The 25,775-nt window shown below is 39.5% G+C and overlaps 2 protein-coding genes and 1 pseudogene across 3 annotated transcripts in view; 2 read left to right on the forward strand and 1 right to left on the reverse strand.

Moving 5' to 3' along the window:
* The first annotated feature begins 16,452 nt into the window (after positions 1-16,452).
* The window catches only part of RNF2 (ring finger protein 2), a 28,615-nt gene continuing 19,292 nt past the window's right edge, over positions 16,453-25,775 (forward strand). Inside the window, exon 1 of the mRNA XM_081112192.1 lies at positions 16,453-16,778. The gene's annotated coding sequence lies outside the window, so the exon portion shown is untranslated. The remainder of the gene's footprint in view (positions 16,779-25,775) is intronic.
* LOC308534724 (annexin A1-like) lies at positions 22,533-25,093 on the forward strand (annotated as a pseudogene). The gene is made up of 2 exons: positions 22,533-23,197; positions 25,077-25,093. The product of its transcript is annotated as an annexin A1-like (transcript).
* TRMT1L (tRNA methyltransferase 1L) overlaps positions 24,830-25,775 on the reverse strand; it is a 49,476-nt gene continuing 48,530 nt past the window's right edge. The window contains exon 16 of the mRNA XM_081112190.1: positions 24,830-25,229. Coding sequence (XP_080968316.1) covers positions 25,130-25,229 — 100 coding nt within the window. The 3' untranslated portion in view covers positions 24,830-25,129. The remainder of the gene's footprint in view (positions 25,230-25,775) is intronic.

A 25,775-nucleotide genomic window follows, 5' to 3' on the forward strand; every position in this document is an offset into this window, starting at 1 on the left:
CCCCTGAGCTTGCCAGCCATGAGGGCTCAGGGCTTCTGGCTGAGCAGAGCTCCCCCTGTCGGAGCGCACTGACCACCAGGGGGCAGCTCCTGCATTGAGCGTCTGCCCCCTAGTGATAAGTGCACATCATAGCAACCTGTCGTTGTGCTGTTATATTTGCATGCTAGCCTTTTATTATATAGGATGTGGTCTGAAATTTTCTGCACTTCTTGGCTTTGTCACTTGAACCGACACCAAAATATTCTCTAACTGTCCATGGAGAAGCAATGTTGCCTGACTTCTACTAACTTTGCTAGTAATTTTTCTCTCCTTCCATTATTTTTGGGGGGGCCATATGTACCTCAAAATCAACATCTTATTATATGCAGCCCTATTTTTAAATTTTCTTTCTTAGGTATACAGTAAGTAGTCATATTTCCTTGCCATTTATTGACTGACTTGTTTACCGACAGTGACTTCATCTCTTTAATTAGATTATAAATTCCTTAGGAGAAGAGGCTAGGTTTTTTTCTTGAGCATTCCCTATAGAATTATAGTATAAATTTACCATAAGCATACAGTATGAACTCAGGAAATTATCAATGCAGTCTCAAAAATTCAATAAGGAACAAATCATGGAATAGATAACTTTGACTCAGCAAGAAATTCTTTGACCCTTATAGGGTGGGACCTTATATGTGGTTCCCCATTGATCCCCACACCACCACGATCCAGTCCGGCCAAAAATAGTGATAATTTGTTCTGGGCTCTGCTGACCTGGCAAATTCCTCCCCCATTTGGGCCGCTGAGGCTGCTGAACCTGAGACATGCTTCCTTAAGGAAAAAGGCAGGTGGAGGCATTGGGGTGCTATAGTCAATATGTACTGCCCTCTATCCTGGGTCAATTTTATGTGTATTCTTTCTTAAGTGAAAATGAAAATAATCTCGCCCTAGCCAGTTTGGCTCAGTGGATAGAGCGTTGGCCTGTGGTTCGATTCTGTTCAAGTGCACATGCCCGGGTTACAGGCTCAATCCCCAGTGCGGGGCGTGCAGGAGGCAGCCAATCAGTGATTCTCTCTCATCATTGATGTTTCTATCTCTCTCTCCCTCTCTCTTCCTCTCTGAAATCAATCAACATATATTTAAAAATAATAATCTCAACCAACTTGTCATTCTCACCAAGACTTAAACCTTGATCAGCCTTTGTGTCTGACCTAGCTCGTCAGGTACGACTTTTATAAGACCTTTATATGCATTTCATCTAATCCTCACAAAACAAGGAATGATGTAGCAAAGGCACTGAGTGCTCGCTCACCAATGACTACATAACCTCCTCTACATTTCCTAGCCTCCCTTGCAGGTAGGTGGGGGCCATATGACTAGTTTTGGCCAATGAATTGAGTAGTAATCTCATTTGTTTCTTTCAAGTCAAGGAAATGAAAAGCTGGTATGCCTCCCCCATGTCCATCCGTCTTCCTGCTATAACGATCTTGGATTGGAAGCTATTAGTCACAATAGGGAGGACAGTTACCACAGCCACAGGGAAATCTATGAGAGCAAAAAACATAATTTCACTGTGTGAAACCACTGAGGTGTTAGAAATTATTACTGTGCATAGCCTATCCTGTCCTGATTGACATAGACGATATTCAGAAAATATAATAACTAGTACCAAATGGACACTGACCTATCAGGATGAGTGCAATGACCAGCCAGAATAGACATTGGCTATAAATAACAGGCATGGCCATATGAATCCAGGCCAATTGAACATCCCAGAAAACAACCCTACAAATGTATCCCAATTTTATGCTTGATGAAATGGAACTTCACAGAGGGCCAAGGAGCCTGTCTAAAATCAATACTTGTGATAGTCAATCCAGCTCTGTTTGATACAAAGCCCACGCACGGTCTTTCCAGCTCAATACTCTGTGTTTTCTACTTGTTGAATATGTCTGAGTGACCTCCACACCTTATCAAAAGTTAGGCTGCAATAGAACTATCCAAATAGCTTAATTGTTTATCTAAACCATGGCAGTACGGCCCAGTAGCGTATGTTTATTATTGTTGAGTGTTTTTTAACTTGCACACACTCTTGTTTCTGTAAAGAATGTCAACAATATATCTTGCCTTTTCTTTTAATTTTCCCTTCTGTCATTATTTGTCATTAACCCTGAACTGTGTGTTTTTTTAAGTTGGTACACCCAACTTTATGATATAATAAATATTTAAAAGGCAAGAGAAAGTTAAATTGGATTAAATGTTTGGCTTTTGGCATAGTTCTTTTGCTCCTGCTGCTCTTTTTTCTTTTTCTGTTGCTCATTCTTTATTTAAATTCATAAGTCTCTTTTCTCCATGACAGGATAATCATCTCCACAGCAACTATTCTATCACAAAGGACGATGCCTGTGAGTGAGAAGTGATCAGCAGGAGCTGAGCAACACTTAAGCAGCAGAGATTCTATTTTCATACAAATATCTCTAATTATAATAAGCTAAGGAAGAAATACATCATTCTTCCCCTCACCGCCTCCTCCAATACAAGCAGAGCTATCGCTACATAGTTTCTCACAAAAATAGGGTACCTCCGGCTACAGACAGACTTAATAAGAGCATATCCCTATGTAGAGATGATCGCCACCTCTTATTGCAAGGCATGCAAGACCTTACTGAAGGGTCAGGGATAATACAATGAATAGCACATTAAGAGTAATGGATCACAGGCTACTAGTTAATTGCTCAGGGCCTACAAGCTCACCTGATGCTCCTAGAGAAAATTTCATAAGCCTCTACATCTAGTTTCTGACATGGCTACATGTGCAGAAGCTAGCTTTACCCCTAGAAGGCCAGTTATCCTTAGGCACAGTGCCTAAGGCCCATAATACTTTTAGGGACCCATGAACATGTGGAATTTTTAAAATGGATACAATTATAATAAATATGTGTAAATTATAATAATGAATTGAGCCTGGATTATATGTCACAATCATAAAATAAAATGTGTATATGTCTATAGAGCAGAATAATGAAATAAAAAATAGATGCACACATACTATACAGTCAATTGAGTATTTACCAAGGTGCGAAGTCAATTCAATGGGATACGGAAGTCTTTTAAACAAATGGTGTTGGAACAACTGGGAAATGTATGAAAAAAAATAAAAACATTGAGTATTTTCTTTGGCAGCACATACTACAATTGGAATGATACAGAAAAGAATAGTATGGCCTTTGTACAAGGATGATATGCAAATTCATGAAGCAGTCCATATTTTTCAGAAAGTTGATCTTACATGTTCTCACCACACAAAAAAATAGTAACTATGTGAGGTGATGGAAATGTTAATTAGCTTGATTGTGTTACTATCTTTATAATGTTTACATACATTTTTAATTAGATCAGTCTGATTAAATAATAGGCAAAACCTTAACAGACACCAAGAAGATATACAGTTGGCAAATAAGTATGAAAATATGATCAATATCATATGTCATTAAGCAATTGCAAATTAAAACAATAATGAGATACCAATGTCACCTATCAGAATGACCATCTAAATGTTGGTGAGGGTGTGAAGCAACAGGAATTCTCACTCATTGCTAATCGCATGCAAAATGGTACAGTCACTTGAGAAGGCTGTTTGACAGTTTCTTACAAAACTAACATCTTCTACCATATGATCAAGCAATCGTACTCCTTGATATTTACTTAAATGAGTTGAAAGGTTATGTCCACACAAAAACCTGCACATGGATGTTTATAGTAGCTTTATTCATTAATTGCAAAAACATGGAAGCAACCAAGATGTCCTTCAGTAGGTGAATGGATAAATAAACTCTGGTATATCCAGACAATAGAATGTTATTCAGCGCTCAAAAGAAAGGAGCTGTCAAGCCTTGAGAAGACATGGAAGAACCTAAAATGCATATGACTAAATGAAAGAAACCAATCTGAAAAGGCTACATATTATATGATTCCAACTATATAACATTCCGGAAAAGGCAAAACTGCAGAGACAGTACATCAATGGTTGTCAGGGATTTGGGGGAGGGAGGGATGAATAGGGAGAACATAGAGGAATTCTAGGGCATTGAAACTACAACATATAAAGAACTCCTACAAATCAAAAACAAAAGAAAAAAAAACCACACAATTAAAACATAGGCAAAAGACTTGACCAGACATTTCACAAAAGTAGACATACAAGTGGCTAATAAGCACATGGAAAGGTACTCAACATCCATTAGTCATCAGGGAAATATTAAAACCACATTGAAATTCCACTTCACACCCACTAAAATGGCTAAAACTAAGAAGGCTGACAACATCAATTGTTGCTGAATGGGTAGTGCAGTGGAACTGTCACACACTGCTGGTGGGTGTATAACATGATACAGCCTCCTTGCATTATTGGGGGCTTTTAATAAATTACACCCGCCTAATGACTGAGCAGTTCCACTCCTGGCTTATCCAAAAGAATGAAAATATATATTCACAAAAATGTAACCACGAATGTTAATGGCAGCTTTATTTCTAACAACCAAAAACTGGAAACAAATACAAATGTCTGTCAACAAGATTATGGATTTTTTTTTTAAAAAAAGTACATTTATACAAAGGAATATTAATCCATGTTAAAGGGAAGGAACTACTAATACAACAATATGAATAAATCTCTAAGCCATTGCACAGAGTAAGCAAATCAGACAGAAAATAACACTGTTTAATTCCATTTATGTGACTTCAAGAGCAGACAAACTCACTGATGATGACAGAAATTAGAATAAAATTGCCTATTTGGGAAGGGAGAGTGACTGAAGGAGGACATGAAGGGACTTGCTAGGGGTGGTGGAAGTGTCTTATATCTTGATTGGGCAGTGGTTACATGAATATACACACTTGTTAAGACTAATCCACTTATATACTTAGCATATATTGCATTTTGTTGCATGTAAATTTAACTTTATAGAAAGAAAGGTCACCAGATAATTACCTTACACTGGTTAAGCAAGACATATCATTTATGAATCTTTTTCATTTTCTTTCCCCCTATGCCTAGAAGAGTATTCAGAACACAATGAGTGCTCAATATATGCCTGAGAAAAGTTAAACAAATGAACCAATTGTTTAGGCAGTTATAGGCATACAATGAGACGTTCACGTAGCTTCTTTTAGGCATGTGTTGAATTTCCTTACACAGAAAAGGGCCTTCCTTCTGTGCTTTTCATAGACTGTCAATGACTGCTCTAGCTTTGAGCAAAGTAACTCTCTTTGGCAGTCAATCTACATGTAAGTGTACACATGTGCGTGTCTCCTTTGTATAATCAATTGTTTTGGGCTGTTCTCCTGTGATATAACTGTTTAAGTAGACTAATGGTTTTGAAAAAAATTGTCTTATCACATAAAATGTATAGTAAAAATAAACTGAAAACTAAACCACAAGTACTTTTGAGAAAGATATCTTTGCTCAATTAATTAATGCTTTTCAAGATAATTTCCCCTCAAAAATAGAGGAATGCCTGCAGTTATTCCATATTGTGTATTTTTGTTCCAAGACTGTTTCCAAACTAAAACATTTATTATGAGAAATATTTCTTCCACTAATAATTTTAAAATTTTGAAAAATAAAAAATTATATAAATTATATATAAGCCCAAGCGATCATTATGACTGAATGACCGGAACAACCAGAATGACTGGACGACTGGCCGGTAGCTATGATGACCCAAACCTTGCTGCTGGTGCCCTGACAGCCCTGAATCTGGTTCACCCGCACCCCAGACCCAGACCAGAGGGAAAAGGGAGCCTGATTCTTGGTGGAATCAACTGTTGGTTAGCTTGCTGCTGGGGCCAACCTCCCTCAGTCCCTCCCCCGAGCCAGCTACCCCCCCACCCCCCGCCATTGGCCCTGATCTCTGGCCAGACTGAGGGACCCCACCCGTGCACAAATTCATGCACCGGGCCTCTAGTTTAAATATAAACTTGAAAGATATTTTAAAGCTTCAGTTAAAAAACAGATGGCAGACAAAAATGTGCTATTGAATTCTAGCTATTAGAATGTGATGTCTAAATTCCACATTAAAATGAGCAAACGGGGATGAGTAGATGTTAATATTTACATATTAGAGCTGCATTTTCCAAGAATGTTTTGCTTTAGATTAAATAAAAGTTACTCTGAAAATATTAGGTCTTTCTCAAAATGAAAATAATGTATTTCATAAGCCAGAAATTTCAACAACTTCCAAATTCAGAAATGAAGTCCTGGTTAATTTGAAAAGATGATCAAAGAACTTTTACTCTATTGTATAACTAACATAAAAGGAAAGTTCTGAATCACCTACAAGTTCTCATTCTCTACTTTCTAGATGAGGTCGCATTCCTTTCTTCTCCCCTGTCCATCATGGGATGGCCCCTCCGTTAAGCAGACATCTGGTTTAAATTCCTGCCATATGTGATAAATCAATGCATAACAGGTAATAAATTTAAAAGATGATATTCCTGTAGGCTGTGGCTTCTATTCTCTAAGTCTTTGCAAGGTTGATGATTTTTCCATCTCGGCTTGTGTTATAGTAATAAGAGAAGGCCCAAAACACAGAATGCACTTTAGAACTAAGAGCTTATCTCCAAAGGCAATCAGCAGGAAACTTGAAATAATATCCCTACTGCTGCTGTGTCTTTATGAGCTTTGAAAACTGATCCTACCATTTCACAGCTTCCTATGCTATTGTCCTTTTTATCCAATTGTGTTTAGTAATTGGGGATTATTACTAAAGTATAATGGATATTCACTATTTGGGTCATTCATACATTTATTTTTTTATTTTATTTTAGTACAGAGACAAAAAAAAACACACAACAACAACGAAAAAAACCACCTACCACCATTTTCATTAGTTAAAGCACTAATTGTAAAAAGGCAGTTTAGAATAGTGGTTAAGGATATGGATTTCCCCACCCTATTACTTGGGGTGACTTAGGCAAGTATTGAAATGCTTGAAACCTCCATTTTCTAATTAAACAAAATGGCAACTTTCTCATAGGGTTATTGTAAAGATTAAATGAGATGATGCTTATAAAATAACACATATCTGACACATACAGAGTTTGTGAGGTTATTAGCTATAAGCACAGTTGTGAACTTACCTACAACTCTTCTAATTTCCAGGATTAAAGCTAATATTGCCAAGACTGGAGCCCTCTGAGAAATGGTGTTCCATGGTGTGTAATTAACAATGACCCTCAAGAGGAAGTTACTCTTATTGCCTTTCTCTTCTCCGCCTCACTGACATTTGGTATGTGTCTGTCTCCACTACTAGATGCTGGGTTCTTTGAGGAGAGGTTCTATGTCTTATGCCTCTTTGAATTGCTGAGTCTGGTTAACTGTAGACTCTTACTAAAGGAATGTATAAATGAACATGTATATAAATAGACTTGAAACATTAATTTTAAAGTTGTACTGTTTATGTAATTTTAAGTAATTATCTAAAAAATAATTTATTTTAACTGGGTCTTATAAAGCAATCTAGGTATTATAGCTACAAACAAAAGAATAGTTAACAATCATATAGTGTTCTTGGTTTACTTCTCAAAAAGAATGTCCAGTTAAGGCATTTTACATCTGAGATATCTATTTGATATCTAAGTGGAGGGAGTTGGATATAAGTTTGGAGAGGTCCTACATTTCCAGAAGCTTACAGAAGTTCATAAGTTTGGAGAAAATTAGGAGTTGTCAACAAATGGATACTTAGAGCCACACGACTGAATAAGATCACCCAGGGAGAGGATATGAATTAAGAGAAGAAACGGTTTTAAGACAAAATCCTGGAACATTCCAAAACTTAAGAGTTGGAAGGAGAAGTCACCAAGACACTGAGCTGAACAGGGTCAGAAGGTCGGAGAAATTAGGAACGCCAAGAGAAAGCCAATCATCTTATGTTTAGCTCTCATGGTCCCTGTCCGTCTTCCATCTCATTCTCTGATTCCTACCTTTGATCCCAGGAGATGTTGCCAATTTTGGTGCTGTCTTTGGATCCACATCCTTAGTTTTCTTATGATTCTGTGCTCCTCAGACATGTCATGCTCTGTTTTGCATGTGTCTTCAAATTTGGCCCACCTGACACTTTAGGATCTAGAGCAGGGGTCCTCAAACTTTTTAAACAGGGGGCCAGTTCCCTGTCCCTCAGACCGTCGGAGGGCCGGACTATAGTTTAAAAACAAAAACAAACTATGAGCAAATACCTATGCACACTGCACATATCTTATTTTGAAGTAAAACAACAAAACGGGAACAAATACAATATTTGTATTTGCATGTGGCCCACGGGCTGGTTTGAGGACCCCTGATCTAGAGAGTTAAGGTCAGGGGTGTCCCTATGCCTGCTTCAGCTCACATCCATCATGTTGTACCTTGCCCTTATTCCTTACCTCACTTGTCATCCTCTCAACTGGAGGAAAAGAAGAGATGGTTTCTCTTGATGCTCTTGGCTTCGGACCCTCTGATTCAGTTTTCAGGTGAGTACCTTGCACACATTTAACTTATCCTGATCCCTGTTTTTCTGGACTTCCTCCTTGCCTGTGTATTGTATTCTTGTTCCAACTATGGGCATTTGGCCACTTTGGACCAACAACCTTGTTCTTTTCAGTAAGTCCCAGAGCCCTTTTATCTCTGCACAACCCCACCTCTACTGCAGCCCATTTTCAGTGGCTAATTCTCTTGCTGGGACCCTGCAGGACATTTGAGCCATATTTGGAATAAGGTCAATTCTCCTGAACACAGCCGAATATATTGCCCACATTTTTTACCACATGGGATCTCAAAGAGTCTGGAAAATAAAAAATTCCCTGGAACAGAGGAGTATAAGATGGAATAAAGCAAATATTTGATTCTCAACCTGCAATTGGTGCTTGCCTCCAGCAATTACATGCTAAATCAGTAAGAATTTCTTGAGAAAGTACCAGAGAGTCTAATTAGCAAACAACACCTGATATTTCCCCCTAGAGATTGTGGGACATAAATTAAGAAACTAGAATCCCAAGATAATTACATAGGTCCTAGAATTATTTTAATGGGTTGTTATTTGAGGGATCTATGATCATTGGTTTGTTCCCTTTTAGCCTAAATTCTTACTAAGTAGGGTTAGAAATGTTTATGGGAATGGTGATTGAGATCTAATAATAAGCATTAGAATTCCTGATTTTCAAGGCCATTGTATCACTAGATCACTAGAAACAAAGTAAAGAATTTCCAAGTTCTAGTTTTCCTATGTGTGTTGGCTAGTGATGCTTGATATAGAACAGCTGTATTCTTTCCTTCAGTCCTTCACTTAACAAGGTAGATATCTGCAGAGATTTTTCACTCATTTTTATTAGATTTTTATATGTAATTGTGTCTTTGCTGCTTTCAAAATAAAACATGTTTTATTCCATTGTGAAACATTCAAACAATACAGAAATTAAGAAGTAATTTAGAAACTCAAAGTCCTCACAGGTTCTTTTTTCCTTAAATATAATCCTTCTTAATAGTTTGGTGTATATTCTTTTGAATATTTTTGTATTACAAAAGTGAAATATGGTACATATTGCGGAGAAACTTGATTTTTTTACTTGATAATATATCTTTGATATCTGTCTACATCAGTACTTGCAGCTCTCATTATTTTAACAGTTATATGTATGAATATGCCAAAATTTATTTAGCCAAAAATGTGCAGTTTTTTTACCAACACAAACTGCAAAAATTAACATCCATGCATATATTTTTTGCACACTTGTGTGAGCTTCTGTAGGATACATTCCTAGAATTGGACTTCTAGGTTAAAAGATATTTGCACCTAAAACTTTGAAAGGTAACTACCAAATTGCCCTCTTTAGAGGTTGTTTCATTTTTCATGCACATCAATAATGTATGCAATATTCGTGTTCTTAATAAACATTGACTAACAATGAGTATTTTGGTTGCATGAGCATGGTAGACAGAAAATTATATCTACTCAAATTTGCATCTTCTAAAAGATATTGTATGATTAAACTAGATACTATTTTGTAAAAATATAAAGCAAGTATTTTTAGTGATTGCTTTTTAAAAATTGTAATTATTATCAGTGCTTAAAAGCATAACAAATGTATCTTAAGAACAAGGCAAACAGTGTGTACACACATACATTTAATGCATATATATTACATTGGGTCAATTGCTAGGTCCCATATATCCTATATAAGAAAAGCGTAGGTGGCGTCACATGCAATGTCATCACAAGATGGCCACCATGGGAGGGCAGTTGGGGGCAACCAGGCCGGCAGGGGAGGGCAGTTGGGGGCGATAAGGCTGTCAGGGGAGCAGTTAGGAGGCAATCAGGCCTGAACCAGCAGTTGGACATCCCCCAAGGGGTCCCAGTTTGGAGAGGGTGCAGGCCGGGCTGAGGGACTGCCCCCCATGAACGAATTTCATGCACAAGGCCTCTAATAAATGAATAAGGACTGATGTTGAAAGATGAATAATGACATGGTGCACACTACTAATCTAAGCAAATAAATAGGAGAGGAAGTTGTTAAACATAGTTTGAGAACTAGTCAAATTTCAAGTTACAGTTGGAATATTAGGATTAATGTACTAGTATAGCATTTAAGCTTCTATTCTTAGTATGAAATGTTAGTGTTTTGACAACAGTCTTTAAAATCAACATCCAAGTACACTTCTTTTTGAAAGTACACCAATAATGCCCTGACCTGTTTGGCTCAGTGGATAGAGTGTCGGCCTACGGACTGAAGGGTCCCGGGTTCGATCCCAGTCAAGGGCATGTACCTTGGTCGTGGGCACATCCCCAGTAGGGGGTGTGCAGGAGGCAGCTGATTGATGTTGCTAACTCTCTATCCCTCTCCCTTCCTCTCTGTAAAAAAATCCATAAAATATATTTTTTTAAAAAAAGAAAGTACACCAATAATGAACTTTCCTGTTGGTCATTATTTTATTTTGGGTAGCTGAAACCATAGCATAGGGCATTCCGAACATGTGGGCTCCCCCGACCCAAGATCATTCCTGGAATATTCAGTACCAAAGATAGCAACCTCATGGCTCCTCTGTTCTTTTCCACTCATGAGCTCTGGGTCTTCTGTGTTTGTTACTGCAGATGGCTCTTTTTCTGTACCTCGAATGCCGTGGTGTCTGCGAGTTGTTTGTGACACCTTCTTGTAATGCAGTTTGTTTTCCCTATGAGTCAAGTCCCAAGCTACAGGTTGGATGCAAATATGGTCAAGCTTAATGAAGGAGCGAAGTCAGGAAAGGAATCGGTTGCCAAATAGCTAAGAACTGGATCATGTGGAAGACGGGACAGTGGTGTTGAGGTCAGGCCCACAGCAGTCTTTCAGTTTTTCAGGAAAAGGTCAAACCAGAGCAGCTAATGTGATGACGTTCGAGAGAGAAGATTGGAGGCTAAGGATGTGCAAATGTCAAGAAGTCAAAGAACTGAAATCCCACTGACTACGGATAGCATACGGTTGTAGAACCGTTCATTTGCAGCTACATTCATCTCATCTTACTACCCAGTGGCAGACTTCATAATTCTTAAGGAAGCACAAATTTGAATCTTATACATGATCTATGAAATGTTTATTTTAAAAAAAGGATAAAGCAAAATTTTTCTACACACAAAAATCCTTAGAAAAATCTCTCTTCCTGTATGTAACACAGAAAACCCTAGTTTTCTAGGTTACCAGGATGATTTTCAGATTTATCTAAGTCAGAGATTTAAAACCTTTTCAACTCATGGCATATGTAAACTAATTACTAAAATTCTGTGGCACACCAGAAAATATGTTATTTTTTTTTTTGCCAATCTCACAAATACAATATAGACATAATTTTGATTCATTCACACCAGATGGCTATTGTTGTGTTGGCCGTTGTCATTTTTTTATTTGATAATCTAAGGGAAAAGAGGTCAGTGCTCCTGACTTAAATAGTCAGGTATGGCATGTTTTAAAAATTCTTGTGGCACACCAGTGTGCCTGGCACGGCACACCGGCTGAAAATCGCTGACCTAAATTATAACCTACTTTAGTATGTTATTCAATGTATATTTAAATGGTTTGCTTTTGTGGAGTAAAAAATGCTAATGAGTCAGCAGATGGATACTGCAGAGGTTTCCAGATCTTGATGTAGTCTAAAATAAAACAAAACTTTCTTTGTATGGGTGGGATTTGGCAGTTCTTTTAAATTCTCTACTAAAAAAAAAAAAAACACAAAACACATTTCTAAGAAATGTGTTAATTAAGAAATGTCTTTACCCTCTACTCTCTCACCCCACAAAAATCATTCTAGCCCCACGCTTGCTTTAGATGGGAAAAATTTAAATGTCCATAAAGGCAGTTTGAGCAAGTTGTAACTTGATTTAAATAGTTTGCATTCTTCATCTGTGCTTTCCCTCTGGGATCTTCTAGCCTTCTTTCCCAGAGAAGTTTCCATTTGAGTTCTGGATTTCAATATTCATCATCTATTCCTTGTTAGTTCCCAGGATGATTTTTGGTGTTTCTAGATCCTTGCCAAGGCACAAATTTCATCTCTTGCAGGAAGCATTTTGAAAGAAAACATCTACAGAGTTTGTTTGAATGGAACAAACTTTCTTCATATGAGAAAACGAAAGCCATTTACTATTAAATCCTACTTTATTTTGTTTGAAATTTGCTGTCACAATAATATCTCCTATTTATGTATTCCATTATTAACTGCAAAGAAACAGTGGACTCTCCATGCTGCATCAGAATGAAAAATTTTATTCATTCTTTTGACTTTTCAAGCACAGGCTAGTTCATTATTTTAATAAAATGCTCTAACAGATGTTAGGCAGAATGTGGTCACATCTGGGACATATAAAAATACCATTCCAAGTCACCATAGGAGGGAAATAGCACTATTGTTTAGTTCTCCTCAAAAGCATAACTAGCCCATCTTATTTAATCTGTTTCACTCCTTTAAGTTTGATAGTTAAGAGTAGCACCAATTATTTTGTCTTGGGAATACAAAAAGGAACAATGAACCAAAACACCAAGGGAAGTGTCACAAAAAGAAATACACTATGCTGAAACACAAATAAAACTCCACTAAAGCTTGTGGCTAGAGTTATGTACTTTTCTTTTTTTAGCTGACAAGGTTGTAAATCTTGAGTTGCTTGGCTTCCTGAAGCCACCCTGAATTATAAGTCTGTTTTGGCCTTTTTAACGATGTCCCTACTTAACTTGACCCTTTCAAAGAAAGCACTGCACATATATTCCAGTCTTCTAACCTAGCTTTTAGTTTTTATTTGGTTGTTTTCTTAAAGCAAGTGTTCTAAGAAAACAAAAGCAAAACCGGCTGGTTTTCTGCCATTGAAACAGGTCCATATACTGTTATATTTAGCATCATCTGTAGCTTCTTGAAAATAGACCACGCTGAGGATTAGAATAATCACTAGTGCTGAGAGGAAGGTAGACGTTTGTCTCACGTAGTGCTTACCAGTTAGAAAGAAAAAAGTCTAAACTTGTGTATGCAGTGTGGAGCTGGAAGGCACACGTGGCTGAATGGAAAGTGTGTTGGACTTGGAGTCAGATGACCCAGGTTTGAGCCTCAGCTCTGCCACTTTGCGCTCGATGTAACAAAAGTCATATTTCCCTTGCCTATAAAGTAGGAGTGATACCTCAGAGGACTGTTTTGAAGATTCAGTGAAATCATGGATATAAAAGTGCTCTCTGTCCTGGCCAGGGTGGCTCAGTTGGAACACTGTCCTGGACGCCAAAAGGTGCCAGGTTTCATTCCTGGTCAGGACACATTCTCAGGTTTCAGGTTCGACCCCTCGGTCGGGACATGTGCTGGAGGCAATTGATGGATTTTTCTCTCTCACATCACTGTTTCTGCCTCTCCCTCTCCCTTCTTTTCCTAAAATCAATGAACTTCTTTTAAAAAAAAAAAAAGTGTCCTCTAAACTGGGTTAGATACATAGCTTATCTGTTGGTGGTCTGCAGTCTTCATCTTAGATGAGCACATAACAGTTAGATATTTGGAGAACAGCTGAAAAGAAATCCACATGGTAGATATAGAATAGGCAGGTGTGAAATTCCATTTAAGACACACTGCCTAAAGAAAGCAAGCCTCTGGAGGAACTAAATGCAATCTTGATAGAAATTTCGGCTCTTGAGTAATAACAGTGAGAAGTAAACCAAGCTCATTCTATTTCACATACACATTGGGATCAAAGATTCCCCGTCTTTCACTCTCTTAACACCTAATTCTTGAGCATCTAGGATATGTGCCAAACATTGTGCTTATTCTCTAGGTGTACACTGATGGGCAAGATTTCTGCTCTTAAGGAACTAATGTCCTAATTACATAAGTTACACTAATACCTTTATTCCAAGCATTTGGTAAAGTGTAGGCACATAATAGATGCTCGATAAAAGTTGATTGAGCTGAACTAATCTCCCTAATTTTGTAGCATTACACATCGCAGACAGCCAGTAGAGAGGCAATGCTGTGATCAGAGATGCTTACCTAATTCACTGTGTGATTAACAGGTTACTGCTTCTGAAGGGAAAACATATTTTTCCTTGTTTTTTGAGGGGAAAAATATTTTAACCAGAGTTATCTAGTCATCCACCTATGTAGTGTTAATGTAATGTTTTCCTACTTAAAATATAATTATCACTTCTAATTAATACTTTGGGAATATGGTGAACAATACTAATATCAACCACCCAGAACCCCTATTGTGCTCACAGGTGTTGTGAAAAAACTCCAAGTTTCATTTTATAACACTGGATCTCTTGAGTGACTTCCAGAAAGTTATGCTTGCCTAACATAAACTTGCCTAATTAATATAGCCATAGTGCCAAGCTTTTGAGTAAGAGATAATATAGATAATATGAGTTCCATTAATGTATCAGTAGTATCTTCCATATTAAGGATGCTAGCCCGAGGTCTAGCTTTTTAATCACACTTATTCCAGATATCCCATACGTTTTCCATTTTCCCACTAATTCTCATGTGAATCTTTTTTAAGTACTATATTTAACTTTCATCCATAAAGTTCCCGTGCTTTCTACAAATAATCACTTTTCCCAACACCAATTGACTTTCTTAATCTAACTGCACATCATTATTTTCATAAGCATTTTAACTAGAGCAAAATACTTTGAATTATGAAGATCTTTCATTGAACTACACATGCAGTCATCATAAATAAAGATGGGAGATGCTTCTGCAATTGCATTATTTCTAGAAAGTTGACCTTACTGGAAGGAAGAATTAGAAGCATTACTGATTATTTTTCACATTGGAGGAAAGGCTTAATCTGGAAGAATCTGAGAATTGTACTTTCTTATTTAAAGCTCTAGATAGCAGGTGAAAGTTTTCAAGTCACTGAAATAATAATGCTTTGCTCTTACTTTAATGGATTGACAGGATATACAACGCATGTCTTTAATATTTTAGATACTTAAATCCTAGTTCTTTAGGAAATCGTCTGAACACACCACCTGAAATTGATCCTTTTCTTTTCCAAGATCTTAAGTAAATTCAAGCCACTTATTTGGCATTGCTTGTAGAGAGCTTTAGAGAGTTCGAAAGCTGGAAAGGACCTAAAAATCATTCAACACGATCCTCTCATTTTGCAAATAAGAAAAAATAAATCCAGAGGAGTTATGTAATTTACTGAAGTCCCATAGTTAGAGACACATTGAAGGCCATAAACCTAGCTTGCCCAATTCCCAGTGCACCCCTTTCCTTTATGCCATCCATGAGTGCCCCGCTACTGTTGATTTTTGGAAGAGAACTTTACATCTCACCAATAGTAGTACATCTTGAGATCAGGGAACTCTTTTACTTCTTTGTTACTTCTTCAGTGTATAGCTTAATTTTTGTGCACTTTATATAATTTTTTGTAGACTAGTTGGTTGTGTTTTAGGTAATGATTACAGGTATTTAACCTATATTTACCAGTATATTCTCAGGTTCAGAAGGTAATACTGGAAGGGGCCAAAGAGGTAGGAATCAAAGAGCAGCCAGGTAAATAGTAAGTGCTGATGAGAACGCTTACAGACGTCCCACGATATGCTTTGAGAACTGAAGGTCATTTTCCCCCGGGATCATTGCATCTTGCAGGTCCAGCGTGCAGGGTGGAAAGTGTGTCTTTGCTGAAAGGGGGCGGCAGGGTGCCGAAGTTCAGGGAAAGTCCCGGAGGTGAATGCCCGAGGAGGATTGCTGAGGGGTGTGCGGTGCAAGAGGGGGGGCGGCCAGCTGGGAGCTCAGCTCCCGGCGCACGCCCCGCCGCCGGCCCGGGAAGCAGGACGGGTGGGCCGAGGTCGGGGAAGGCTCAGCGAGCAGCCGGACGAGAACGAGGTGGCGCCGTCATTGCCCGGGGCTGCGTGGGCCAGCGGCGGGCGGGGGGCGTGGCCGGCGGCGGGCGGGGGCGTGGCCGGCGGCGGGCGGGGGCGTGGCCGGCGGCGGGCGGGGCGGGGCGGGGCGGGGCGGTGGCTCGGGCCTCCAGGCCAGCACGCGGCGGCGCTCCCGCGCCAGCACGTCTCCGTCCCCGTCCCCGTCCCCGTCCCGCGCCTCCGCCCCCTCGCTCGCTCCTTCCCGCCCTCCCCGCAGCGCTGGCCCAGCCGGCTTCCCCTCGGTCTCTCATGAATATTGAGCGGCCCCTGTTGTAGTTCCCGAGCTCCATTGCGGAAGCCCAGGCTCGCCATATTGTGCGGCGGCGCCGGCGGCCGCGGCGGCTTGGACCCGAGTCTCGCTCCGGCCGCGGTCAACGGAGTCCGGGCTGGGGCAGGCGCCGGTGAGTGCGGCGGGCGGCGGGCGGCGGCGAAGGGCGCGGGAGCGGCGGGCGGGCCGGGCCGGGCTGCGGGCGGCTGACGGCGGCCAGGGCGGGGTGTGTGTGTGTGAGTGTCCGCGGGGGTGTGAGGGGAGATGGCGTCGCCGCCCCCGGCCGCTCTCGGAGCGGGGATGGCGGGGAAGGCGGCTTCTCATTGTTCCCGAGCCTTCGAGGGTCTTGGCGGGGGCGGCGAGTCGGGCTCGTGGCGGACCCCGGGGGCGAGGCTCCGGGATTCCTTCCTTGGCCGCGAACCCCTCGCGCCGGCTCCTCCCCGGCGGGGCCCCAGCCTCCCCGCGGCCCCTTCCCGGCGGCGAAAGGCGTGGAATGCGGGGGATTTCTCCGCGCTCGGCCCCTGGCGGCCGGGAGGGTGCGTCTCGGCCGTGGGGGCGGGGTTGGGGCCCTCTGTGCCAGGAGCCCCGTCCCCCCCGGGGTGCTGGCGTCGGGGTGCGGGGAGGCGCTCATGGGCGCCGGGGTTCCCCCGGGCCGCGGGGAGGATCCTAGGGTGAGAATCTGCCGGGAGTGCCGCCCGCCGGGGGAGCTGGGGGGAGAGGGTCTGCTGCTGCTTCTAAATCGCCAGGTCGACCCCGAAGACCGTGGGGGGAGGGGGTCTCGGCGTGTTTCTGCCGGGAGCTTCGGGGTTTGAGTCCTGTCGCTGACACACAGACCTGGGGGACCCGGTGTGGTCGGGGAGCCCTCGGCCCGGTTGTCAGGATAAGTTCCCTCCTTCACAAGTCGCCCCCCCCTCCCCCCCCCCCCCCTATTCCCGGAGGTGCTGTTCGTGCAAACCGGTCACCAGTTTTGAGGTTCATTCCCGTTACTTGCCCGCCAAGGCCATAGTCCTAGTTAATGGCTTATCTCCTTGAAGCTTTTGGTCTGTTTGGTTTTTTTTTTGGGGGGGGGGGTGTCTCTACTTTATGACAGTCAGAAGTTTTGGAGACTGTGTGCCTTTATGTGTGAACATGGCAGGTTTTGCAAAGAAATTTTGCTGGGAGGTGGGTAGGCGTGCATTCGGTTGCTTGAATGCTCACGACGCTTTATTTACTTCTTTTAAAAATTCAAACCGAGACGTGGGGTCCCCGCTTTATACTGGGAAATCGCCCTGGAAACTGGCGTGTGAGTGGTTCCGCATGACAGGGTCTACTTTTTGGCAGTTCCAGGAGGATGGGCTGAAACACTTCGCGTGATGGGGTAGATCATCTACATTCCTCGCTGGCCCTGGGGTATGGTTGTTGAATATTTTAACAGCTCAGATGGGTGTTAGATCTTGGTTCTTAAGATGAATATTTGATCCTTTGGTTTATAAAGAATTTAAGTGGCAGCAACACGGTTTGGTTATGTTCCTGGTTCCCTCCCCGAAGTTTCTGCTTTTGTCACAATCAACAGGTATCTTTTAAAAATCTTGATTTGTACATTGGTTGCACTTTCTAGCGAAATAATTGGTCGTTATGTGTAAGACTCCATTTTCCAGGGATAGTAGCACAAGCAAATATGGCCTCTCCCTTCTAGGGATTTGAGTTACTTCCTTCAGGTACCCTTGTGGAGTCCACGTTTGAGGTTAATTATAATAGGTGTGGGAGTGAAATGGAGATTTTTATGAAGGAAGAGTGCCTGAGTAGGCTAGTCCCCTTTGAGCATTTGAAAAATATGCTGATTATCCTTCAATGTGCTGCACAAAAAAATTTTTTTTTTCAAATTAGAACCGCTAACATACTGCAGACAATGCAGACATTGAGAATTTTTTGGTTTTCTTGTGCCTGTGAGGAGCACTCTGACAGCTAGGTTCCTGATTTGTATGGATAGAAATATAGAGCAGGTCAGCAAACATCTTTGGATGTCAGGTCTATCTCTTAATCTGATTTATTCATGATTTGTGTTTATATTATGCAGTCGTTGGATAAAGGTGATATATGTCTAATGAATAATATATAACCAGATGTTTCAGTGACAGTTTCATTTCTATACATTAGCAAAGAAGCATAATTCTTTCCAGCCAAGAGAAGTGAGTTAACATTAAAAAGCACTTTATTAAAATTATGACAGCATTTCTAGCATGACTTAAAGCACCTCATAATGTTGTAGCGCCTCATTTATTAAATCTGGAGAAATTAAACAATGCATTACAGTTTGCAATTTTTTAAAAAAGAAAACTACCATGAGATTATGTATATTCTGCACACATACAGATCTATGCTTGATTTTCAATTAATATTGTTTATTATACATGCTGTGGGAGACATACATTGTCATCAGACACCAGTTATTTAATTTCCTGGGTGTTTTTTTTTTCTTTGAAATCTCTGTTATCGTAGTAACTTATTGAATGTTTAGATCCCCATATAATTTTGGGTACAAAGATACAGTAACATTTACCCTGTTCATTCCCTGAAGGTGCATCTATCCTGTATGTTCCCCACCCCCAGTCTTTTCACCTTTTCTACCTAATATGTCACATGGGTCCTCAGGTGTCTCTTTTAAGTACAGTTTGGTTGATTTTACATGGATATGCTGACTGTGCTAATGCAACTCTTGGCACTGAAATAGAAGCTGGTGTTCGTATGTCCATAGGTAGAAGGTGGCTGTTACTCAGTTTTATGCTATGTGGAGGAACTCCCATGGAACTGACTATAGTTTTTCAATTTTGAGATTCTTTTTACTTCTCTTTTGTCTTACAGATGGTAGGCAGCCGAAGTGGACTGATACTTGTCTGGGCCTAGTGATACCTCTTGTTGGATGCTTAGAACCTACATAAATTACTAAACATTCTTAGAAAGAGTCCTGTTGCTTGAATTGGCCTTCTCACATTTCATTTAGAGAGTGTGTTAACAACATGTGTGCTGCTTCTACATGTCTCCATTTTGTTATAATTCTTTAAAAATCAGTTTAAGTACAATAATGACATATTATTTTTGTTATTAACCTCAGAATAAATTGTTTAATGAAGTCATCTTATTAAGCATTTCATTAAAATATCAAAGCATTTTGGTCATTTGTTTTCAGAAGATGTGTTGCTTGTGGATTCCTGTGAGAGGGGTTTCTTTTTGTTTCTGCTAAAGTGTGGAGCTGTATATTATGAAGAGGTTAAATTCTAAAGTCAATAAAATGAAAATCACATGTAGTAAAAAATTATGCTTAAAAATCCCTTAAGAAGGGAGAACAACATACCTGTAAGTTCAGCTCAGTTTTAGTGTTGGAACAGAGTGCTGTCTCTTTTGTTGAACACTAGAGAAGTAGTTTGCTTGCATTTAGAGGCCATGTTGAACAGCAAAAAAAAAAAAAAAAAAAAAAAGTTTTTAAATATAACAGTCACATTCAGAATGGTATAATGCTCATACTAGGGGAGGCTTGTGGGAACTGAGATCAGGTCTACCATCTCCCATTTTCTCTAGGCTGTGTCTGTAGTAAAAAGAGGTGGGTGTGCATACCTGGAATAACCTGCATTGTTTAAATTATTTCTCATCTCCTCTCTGTTTTCTGTGTTGTTGTTGTTTTTTTTCTTTTCATCTTGAATAGTTTAAAGTATAGAAGTTAATAATTTTTGTGCTGCAACTTAACTGGCACAGATTTAAAAGGTTTTGACTTATCCTTTATAGAATAGATTTTTATCTATAGGAATAATTCCAAACGTTCTTTATCCTTCATTGAAATAGCCAGAAGGTATCTCAGAGGAGAGCAGTTAGAATCACCGTGTTTAATAATGTATTTGGTGTCCAGTAAAGAAAACAGAAACTTCAATAGGAATTTCAACAGTGGTGATTTAATATAGGGAGTTGGTTAGATGGGTGTGAGAACATTACATTAGTCAACCTAAGAAGAGCTCAGAGAAAAGATTCCATGGGCCTGGTTCTAAACTTTTGAGGAGGTCAGTGTTCAGCTGCTGATATGGCTAGTTCTGGGAGTACAGAAAGAATTTGGGGGCTGGAACCAGTTGCTGCTGTCAGCAATTGTAAGAAGTCCCTTCATCCTCTTATTCGTTTCAAATCTTCGTTTAGTACCTCCATTGGCAAAGTCTAACAGGGAGCTCCTGGCAGAAGAGTAGCTTAGTATAGTTGCACAGTCTCAGCTCCCGCACCATAGATCAGAGGCTAGCATGGTAGTTTTGAAGTTAAGAATCAGTGAGTAAACCTGCACAGATAGCCTAGGTTAAAATACAGTAATTTAAATCGGGAATCCTGTCCTTACCTTGCCTGTTCAAAAAAACAGTTATTGATTATCATGTGTGGCTGTTCCTATGCTAAAGATTATGTATAGAAAAATGAACATGGTTTCTGGCCTTGGGGGATTTACGATCTGAATGGGGATGATAAATAAAAGACTGTACAGTGTGTTAAATGCAGTAACAGATGAGTGATGTGCTTTGCGAATCTAAAGGATATAGCAGCCTACATACCTCTTCTCTTCCAGCTAAATGTAATGACTACTCTTTTTATTTTGTCTCTTGATCAAATCCAACTTCATTTTTTCTGACTCTTCTGGTCAGCCCAGTACCTATGAAAACTATTTCTGATATGCCTCAATTTTGTCATGTAATCATAATCATAATTAGTTAGGCATTTCTCTGTGTTGCATTTATCTGGATTATGAAGACTGTCTCTCTTCACTTTTAGGCTAGCCAAGTACTGTGCACATAAAAGATATTCAAGGAATATTTATTTGTGTAGTGGATAATGGGAATTAAAATATTGATCATTACCTTTGCAACATTGTTTACTCCTTCCGAAGTCATAAAAAAATAGTTTGGGTAGAGTGTTATTTGATTTACAGATGTGAGAATTTAAAGAGTAAATAGTTAATTTAAACTGTGTAATACCAATAGCTGATTTAGAAATAGAACTTTGGGTTTCTAACGTGTTATATTCCAGAGCCAGCAACTTTGGCAGGGATTTCTTTCTTTTTCTTTTTTTTAAGTTAATCCTCATCTGAGGATATTTTTCCATAGATATTTTCGAGAGAGTGGAAGGGAGAGAGAGATAGAAACATCACTGTAAGAAACATGGATTGGTTTCCTCCTGCATGAACCCAGACCAGGGTTGGGAAATCTGCAACCAAGGCACATGCCCTTGATCTGAATCGAACCTGGGACCCTTCAGTCCGCAGGCTGACACTCTATCTACTGAGCCACACTGACTAGGGCATGGGATTTCATTTGATGACTAACAAAAATCTTCTACCTCTTTTATTATAGCCTAATCTAAAATCTCACAGTTATTTCTGGGGGGAAAGAAAAGACAGAAGTCCCTCATTTTATTTCCTTAAATTAGACACATCATGTAGTTTCCTTTTACATTGTTCTTTTTAGTTGTCCACTCTTTATCTCCTTTTTTTCTACTCCCTGTTTTAATTACCACTCCCTCCATTAGCTATTGTAAAATGCTCAAACTGCAATACTTCATTTTGATTTCTTTTTAGACGTGTCCTGCTTGCTTCCCGCCTACATACACACATTATGCTGATTTAACTTAAAACCAATCGATTTTTCACTTTAAAAAAGATGTATGCTTCTATGCCAGTAATTGCATTAAACCTCACTGTTTATACTATTTACTATATAGAGTCTAATTCAGTCTGGGACGTTGGTCTTGGAATCTAGCCAAACATTTTATAGGAGGTGTAGTGTTGAGTATAGTAGAAGGTAGGAGACTACATTACAGAAGGTGTAGTGTTGAGGCTAGTAGAAAGTAGGAGAGTTGGTTTCTAAGCCTGGTTCTACTACTAGCAAGAATGTTGGCTTTTCTGTTTTCTGTTAAAAGAAAAACAACACCACACTTGGTGGATGAAGCAGTCGTCATCGACATTCTAACTATAAGAAACAACGCACAGCACAGCATCCACAGATCGAAGCAGCAGATCTCCAGGAAAAAGGAAAACCTCTGGATGAATTTCTGATGAAAGCCCTTACAGGTCATCTCAAGGAAGTTGCTTTGGCTCTAAGAAACTCCAGCCCAGTTGGATACTGATGAACTCCCTGCTGCCATGAAGGATCTTGGAACTGATAAAGACACTGAATGAAATTTTGGCATCAAGACCTAACAGAAATTAACAGAATCTATAGAGAAGTATTGAAGAGAGAACTGGCTAAAGACATCGCCTCAGACGCATCTGGGGATTATTAAAGGCTTTGCTTTCTCTTGTTAAGGATGGCTAAGCTGAGGATCTTGACATAAATGAGGACTTGGCTGATTCAGATGCCAGGGCATTATATGAAGCAGGAGAAAGGAGAAAAGGGACGGATGTGAATGTGTTTAATACCATTCTTACCACCAGAAGCTGTCCCCACCTTTGCAGAGTGTTTCGGAAGTACACCAAATACAGTCGGTATGACATGAACCAAGTTCTGGAACTGGAGATGAAAGATGATGTCAAGAATTGCTTTACAGCTCTGGCTAGTGTGGCTCAGTTGGTTGAGTGTTGTCTTGTGCACCTAAAGGTCGCTGGTTTAATTTCTACTCGGGACACATGCCTGGGTTGCCAGTTTAATCCCTGGTCTGGATGTATATGTGAGGCAACTGATGGATACTTTTTCTCTCTCCCCCTCTCCTTTCCTCTTGCTCTAAAAATCAATAAAAACATTTTTTTTTAAAAAAGAATTGCTTTACAACTATTTGGAAGTATGTCAGAAACCATCCGGTGTTCTTTGCTGAGTAGCTTCATCAAGCCATGAAGGATATTGGAACATGTCATGAGACATTGGTCAGTATTATGCTTTCCCGTTCTGAAATTGACATGAATGATACCTAAACATGCTATCAGAAGTTATATGGTATCTCTCTCTGCCAAGTCATCCTGGATGAAACCAAAGGAGATTATGAAAAAATTCTTGTGGCTCTCTCTGGAGGACAGTAAACATTCCCTTGATAATCGGAAGATTTTTAAAATCACGTAACTATTTTCATTCCATATTATAGACTTAAATAGGAAAGTTTCTTCAGCAGGATTAGTCTAACTGCTTTCTGACAACTGTAGCCTATAAATCATTTTTATATTACAATTCTGTATAACAGAGATAGGCTTACTTAAAAAAATATACCCCAAACTATAAAACCCCATAAACAGGTGGTTCTAGTAACATTACCTGAGAAAGCTGTTTATGTAACAGAAAATAAAATGTTTTTACAGGAAAAAAAAAAATACGTTTGCTTACCTTACTGGTTATTTGTAAAGACATAAGAAGTGATGTAGGTAAAGAGGTTAGTAGGTAAAGAGGTTTTGTAAAGAGCAAAGCATATTATAAATATAAGGGCTGTATGTGAAGAGAGACAGACTGATTTATGACATGGATCCTGGGGCTAGTTTTGTGTCTGTTTCCAAATTTTTTATTTTTAATATTTAAAAGAAAGTTGTTGGGCCCTAGCTGATTTGGCTCAGTGGATAGAGTGTTGCCCTGCAGACCAAATGGTCCCGGGTTCGATTCTGGTCAAGGGCACATACCTGGGTTGCGGGTTCGATCCCCAGTAGGGGGCATGCAAGAGGCAACCGATCAGTGATTCTCATCCCTGATGTTTTTATCTCTCTCTCCCTCTCTCTCTCCCTCTCTGAAATCAATAAAAATATATTGAAGGAAGGAAGGAAGGAAGGAAGGAAGGAAGGAAGGAAGGAAGGAAAAGAAAGTTGTTGGGGGTGAAAATGATGTATGGGAGTAGTGGATGTTCTTTAATCCTACTTTTCCCAAGTCTGGTTATAGTGTAATATTCCCTCCCCCAACAGGTTTGAGGTGGTATCTCATTGTGGTTTGATTTGCATTTCCATGATGATTTCAGTATCTTTTTATGTACTTGTTGGCCATCTGTATGTCTTTGGAAAATGTCTGTGCAAATCTTCTGCCCATTTTTAAATCAGATTTTTTTCTGTTGAGTTGTATGAGTTCTTCCATATTGTGGATATTAGCCCGCTGTTATATATGTGACTTACAGTTATTTAATTCATTCCGTAGGTGGCCTTTTCTTTTTGTTGATGGTTTCCTTTGCTGTGTAAAAGCTTTTTCGTTTGATTCCATTTGTTTTGATTTCATTGCTTTTGTTATAAAATACATGTGTGTATTTAACTATAGTTTCATTGCTAATAAGATCGGGATGTCCATAAGGGCAGGTATTATTAGCAATTAATATACGTATATTTAAAAAATATATATCACCTAAAACATGCTCTTTTTATAGATAAAGAGGTTTACATATATTGACTCACCAAAGTCACGTTGATTTCTAGTATATATGAGCTATGCCAAATTTTTGCAGCTTTCATGAACCTAAAATTTATGCTAATCTTTAGGTTTATCAGAGCTGTAAGATTTCTTTCTATCCTTAAAGTTTTTGTTTTCAATTTCATGCTTCTTTGAAGACCCTTGCTTTTGAAGTTGCCGAAGCTGCTTTTCCAGTTTTAAACTTTGGATCTGAGTTGCAGAAACCAGGTGACAAGAAAGTCCTGCAGAGAAAAGAAAAAAAAGATTAAATTAGTTTACCTTTTGGAATTGAATCCCAGTCTTACTGCAACTGTTCCCCATAGTAGTTGTTTTTCTTTTTTATAAGAGAAAATCTACCCCATGTAACAGAGGGACACTAGAAACATATTCTTCACTCTTCTGTTCTTATCTATTGTTGTCTTAAAACTGTTAAAATCTGTGCTTATTGTAATATCGTAGTAATATTAATAATAGGAATTGAAAAATGGAGGGAATCCTGCCTCCCCACGAACTCCAAACAATTTTTACCTTCTAGAACATAACTTTTTTATAGCTGTAATTGTAGCATAGATGCAAATCAGTGGCTTCTCTCATCACTTTACCTTATAAGTATTACTAGTCATTGGATATGGTATTAATAATTACTACTTTTAATGATTGAAGCAATGTCATGTTGATATGCAGCAAATGTCTCTATGCTAATGTCATTATTATTGTAGTGGTAATAATTGTGTGTTTGGTGCAGTGGCTAAGGGCATGGCCTTCTTAGTCAAACAGAACTGCGTTTG

Source organism: Myotis nattereri (assembly GCF_964212035.1).
Source record: "Myotis nattereri genome assembly, chromosome: 18".
NCBI lineage: Eukaryota > Metazoa > Chordata > Mammalia > Chiroptera > Vespertilionidae > Myotis > Myotis nattereri.